At 43.0% G+C, this 5,325-nt stretch overlaps 1 protein-coding gene across 1 annotated transcript in view; it reads left to right on the forward strand.

Annotated features, from left to right (window-relative positions):
- The first annotated feature begins 3,330 nt into the window (after positions 1-3,330).
- Positions 3,331-5,325, forward strand: part of LOC109208142 — an 11,733-nt gene continuing 9,738 nt past the window's right edge. Inside the window, exons 1-4 of the mRNA XM_019371182.1 lie at positions 3,331-3,661; positions 3,899-4,030; positions 4,073-4,767; positions 4,850-5,299. Coding sequence (XP_019226727.1) covers positions 3,331-3,661; positions 3,899-4,030; positions 4,073-4,767; positions 4,850-5,299 — 1,608 coding nt within the window. The remainder of the gene's footprint in view (positions 3,662-3,898; positions 4,031-4,072; positions 4,768-4,849; positions 5,300-5,325) is intronic.

Below are 5,325 nucleotides of genomic sequence, written 5' to 3' on the forward strand. Positions count from 1 at the left end.
TGTTATGTTTTGGTGTCAAGCAAGTTGCGAAATAAAGGTCGGCAAAAGTTATCGTAAATTTCTCTTATAAATTTTCTAAATTTTGGGTCAAATGTATCAGATGATTTCTCCCAATATATAAAGAGTTATGAGACCCACAACCTATCGAATCGAAGTTCTACGAGTTTAGTTCGCAACCAAAAAAACCTCACATCAATCTGACATCGAAGTAAAAAGTTATGACTGTTTTACCGCGGACTGTCCAGGCTGAAACCGGGTCGCGAACCGGGTCGGGTCAAACAAGTAGTATAAGTCGGCAAATTCGATTTTTCAGACCTAAAAACATTTCATTTTCGTCCTAAAACAGTAAGAAAGCTGAAGAGAAGGTTCCATGGTGTTCTTGAGTGATTAAGGTGCATTTTTAACGATTTCTACCGTTAAAGTTTGCCCCCGTGCCTAGAAACGCAATCTCTACGCTTTGCAATCGTTTCCCCCTTCTATTAGCTATGTTTTGGAGCAATTTTTGGAAGATAGAAATTTGTTATTCTTGCTGGTTCTTCAGAATTTATACTTGGTTTTCCAAGGTAATCATCTTGGGACTCTTTTATGATCATTTTTACAAAGTTCTACGGACGTTTCGTCAAGTTAAGGTCATATGGCAAATTTGCCAATTTAAACTCAATTATGAACTGTTTATAGGTGCGTATAAGCTGCATATATATAGTGTTTTCGAAGCTTAGGGCGTAAGGAACAACTTTCGTGAAGGAACTACAGGCATTCAGACATTCGTTGGAGAGGTATGTTAAGGCTAAACTCTGTCCTTCCTGTTAGCACGAATTCTAGGAAATTCCTAAGACGTCAAATGTGATATTTTACTATTCTATTGCTAGAAAGACCTTCTATGAAAGGCATTGGGATCGTAGCTGATGTATTTTCATGATGCTATTAGGTTGATATTACACTCGTTCGGTTAAATAGGGTGACATCTATATATGTCATTTGTTCAGCTTTCTTAACTAGATGTCTATATATATGAATTCTTATTCGTCTTAGGGTTGTGTGACTAGAAAATAAAGGCATTTAGTATTTGCGATCAGTCCTTCTCCCTTGTTAAAGTGTATCTTACAATCTCTAAAGTGACACGTCGATTTCCAAAAATCTCAAATATAATTTTTATGTTTAAATTACTAAAACACTTGATTTTTAAAATACTTTCGTTTACTAATTATCAATACATCAGGTATAAGGACTAAGTGAAGTACCTTAAGCTTTTTATGAACATCTTCAGAGTTAAGTTATCTTTCTAAAAGTCGAGTTAATTTTTCAAGCTTATTCGAATAATAAAATATGAGGTTCCACGAGACAATTGTATGCGATACGAAGGTGATTATGAGATTATGAGAATAAGAGTACCAATGAGCCAAGATTGGCTAAGCTCTTGTTATGGCCTATTATGTGCATTCAAAGTTCATATCATACATGGCATATTATGCATGGACTTCGAGCTATAATCGGAGGTAAGGGGCCTATTTGCCCGAAAGACTATATGTATTGTACAGATGGCCACAGGTTGGCAATATGATGCCGGTTAGGTACCGGAAGAGACCGCCATTGCTAGCATTTGGATGGGTATGTCATGCATTTGCATCAATATATATGTATTCACGACATATGATTACACGAGCATACCATGCATATTTGATTACTATGAGGTCGGATGTCGGCCATGGAGGCTATCAAAGGTTCAGTGTCTGGCGGTATCTCTATTACCGTTTTTTTCATCAGCTATGTATAATTCTACTTTCTGCCTTACATACCAGTACATTTTTATTCGTACTGATGTCCTGTTGCTTGGGGACACTGCATTTTTCTTTCGTGCGTGCAGGTCCAGGTAGGGACTCTGATCGACCCCTCTGCTAGGATTTCGGGGTTCAGCTGTGAGTTGGTAAGCTCCACCTCTTCCTGGAGCTATCATATGATGGTTACTTTTGTTGTATATTTTGGGTATAGTCGGGGCCTTATCCCGACAGTGCTTATGACACTCTTAGAGGCTATTGTGGACATAGTATTCTGGGTTTTTTTTTCCAGCTTTCAGTCTCCAACCCATAGGCTTGGCATGTGTATATATGTGTGTAGGCATGTATGTCTCAAATTGCGGCCTTGTCGGCCAGCTAGTACTTTATTATTTTAGCTCGTCTACCTTTGTTTATACGGCTTATTGTTATTCAGGTCATGACTTTATGGTCCAGGCTTAGTACTTCAAAAGTTGTGCTGCCCAATCTATTGGGCCCCCAATTTAGTTAGCTAGTATGTTTAGTGGCTAACTCGATCGAATACAGGATCGAGTGCCAGTCGTGCCTCCCCTAGTTTGGGTCGTGACAAACTTGGTATTAGAGCAGGTCGTATCCCAAGGAGTCCACAAGCCCTGTCTAGTAGAGTCTTGCTTATGGGTGTGTTGTGCACCACACTAATAATCAGGAGGCTATGAGGCATTTAGGAACGGTTACATTTTTTTTCAATTAATAAATCGTGCTATAGAGTCAAGTTATAAGAACATATGAAATCTAAATCGTGCTTTGTGTTTCTTATCTAACAGGCTACCTACACTCAGGAGATGGCACAACGAGAGATATGTATGGATCCGGGGGAAGGTACCAGTCGTTCCCCACCGGGTCAGAGGGATAGATTTCCCTTAAAGGCTCACAGTAAGTCTCCAGTAGCCCTAGTTTCAGCTTCCCCAGCACTTGGTGGACCCCAGGGAGATGCAGTACCCCCAGCCTCACCAGTTCCATTAGTAGTTGAGGCAGCTAGAGACACAGGACCTCCAACACATGTTGTTCCCCCATCAGAGAGTGGGGAGCAGGGGATGAGGGAGGCAGTTCAGTTGCTGACTAGGATGGTTTCAATTCATGAGCGACAACTAGAGTCGGGAGCAGATGCTCGGAGAGTTCGGACAGGAAGCTCGACGGTACGAGAGTTTCTTCACTTGTCCCTTCCATTATTTACAGGATCCAGTTCCACTGAGGATCCCCAGGACTTTATAGATAATATGTATAGAGTATTGAGGGTGATGCATGCCTCCATCACAGAGGCTATGGAGTTGGCTTCTTTTCGACTACGTGATGTAGTCGTCCTATGGTGTGAGGCATGGGAGAGATCGAGAGGACCTGATGCTCCTCCAGCAGAGTGGGAGGACTTCTCTGAGGCTTTTTTAGCCCATTCTTTGCCACTGGAGGTTCGGGAGGCCCGTCTTGACCAGTTTCTTATCCTAAAGCATGGGATGTGAGTGTGAGGGATTATAGCCATAAGTTTAATTCTTTGGTGAGGTATGCACCAGATATCATACGTACCATGAGAGCTAGAGTTCATCATTATGTGGATGGTTTTGGGGATCGTCTGATTAGAGACTGTAGGGTGGAATCCCTATCGGATGATGTAGATATTTCTCGCATACAGGCTTTCGCTCAGACTACAGAGGACCTTTCCCGTCGGATTCGTGATACTCGTAGGGATAGGGAGCAGAGTAAGAGGGCTCGTACTATGGGGTCTTATAGGGAGCCGCAGAGTGATTTTAGGCCCCCACTCCATCGATATCCACCTCGGTCAGCAAGTAGTTTCCCACCACAGATGCAGGGCCAACGGTTTGATCGTTATATTCAGTCAGGGTCGGTGCACAGCTCAGGCCAGCCTGAGGGCCGTCGACAGGAGCGTTCCGCACAAATGAGATAGCCTACTCCTCCATGTACTCAGTGCGGTAAGGTGCACACCGGGCAGTGTAGATAGGGTTCTAATGCATGTTATCATTGTGGACAGACAGGACATTTTATTAGCCGGTGCCCGGGGTTAGGCAGAAGTGCACCAGCTCAGCCTTTATGATACACAGCAGCCTCTTCGCCCTCGGTCTGTTCTCCCCGACCAGGTCCACAATCTACTCAGGGTCGTGGTAGGGGGAGAGGTGGAGGAGACACCTCGGGTTCTAGTGGTGGCCAGAACCGCTTTTATGCACTCACATGCCGACAGGATTCAGAGGCATCCCCAGATGTTGTCACAGGTATATTGACAATACATTCTCATGCCGTTTAGGCATTGATAGATCCTGGCTCTACATTTTCATATATTACTCCATTTATTGGTGGTAAGCTTGACATGAGATCTGAGTTGTTGCCAAAGTCAGTTGAGGTGTCTACGCCAGTTGGCGACTCTATTATAGCTAATCATGTCTATCGAGGTTGTACAATGTTAATTAATGAACGTCCAACCTCCATTGATTTAGTTGAATTGGTTATGCTAGACTTGGATGTCATTATGGGTATGGATTGGTTGGCAGCTTGTTATGCTAATATTGATTGTCGTGCAAAGGTGGTTCGATTTCATTTTGCTGGTGAGCCTGTCCTTGAATGGAAAGGTAATGCAGCCACGCCCAAGGGTAAGTTTATTTCATACCTTAGGGCTCAGAAGTTTATTACTAAAGGTTGTATATACCATCTGGTTCATGTCAGGGATATAGATAAGGAGCCAGTGACTCTTCAGTCGGTTCCTATTGTGAATGAATTCCCGACGGTATTCCCTGACGAGCTTCCAGGAATTCCCCCCGAAACGGAAATCGATTTTGCTATAGATTTGCTTCCCGATACGCAGCCTATATCCATTCCTCCCTACAGAATGGCTCCTGCAGAGTTAAGGGAATTGAAGGAACAACTGAAGGACTTGCTTGACAAGGGCTTTATAAGGCCAAGTACATCCCCATGGGGTGCTCTTTGTTCGAAAGAAATATGGCTCCTTGCGGATGTGTATTGACTACAGGCAGCTAAATAAAGTCACTATCAAGAATAAGTATCCTCTTCCACGGATTGATGACTTGTTCGACCAGTTACAAGGTGCCAAATGCTTTTCGAAGATCGACTTGCGATCCGGTTATCATCAGCTACGAGTAAGGGATATTGATATACCAAAAACAACATTTAGGATGAGGTATGGCCATTTTGAATTCCTTGTCATTTCTTTCGGGCTTACAAATGCCCCAGCACCCTTTATGGATCTTATGAACCGGGTATTCAAACCATTCTTGGATGAATTTGTGATTGTGTTTATTGACGACATCCTGATATATTCACGATCAGAAGCCGAGCATGCAGACCACTTGCGAGCTGTATTGCAGACTCTCCAGGACTACAAGTTATATGCTAAATTCTCTAAATGTGAATTTTGGCTAAATTCTATAGCTCTTCTTGGTCATGTTATTACTGGCAATGGTATCAAGGTTGATGGCCAAAAGATTGAAGCTGTGATGACTTGGCCGAGGCCCTTGAATCCGACAGAGGTTCGTAGCTTTTTAGGCTTGGCAGG

Source organism: Nicotiana attenuata, unplaced genomic scaffold (genome assembly GCF_001879085.1).
Source record: "Nicotiana attenuata strain UT unplaced genomic scaffold, NIATTr2, whole genome shotgun sequence".
NCBI lineage: Eukaryota > Viridiplantae > Streptophyta > Magnoliopsida > Solanales > Solanaceae > Nicotiana > Nicotiana attenuata.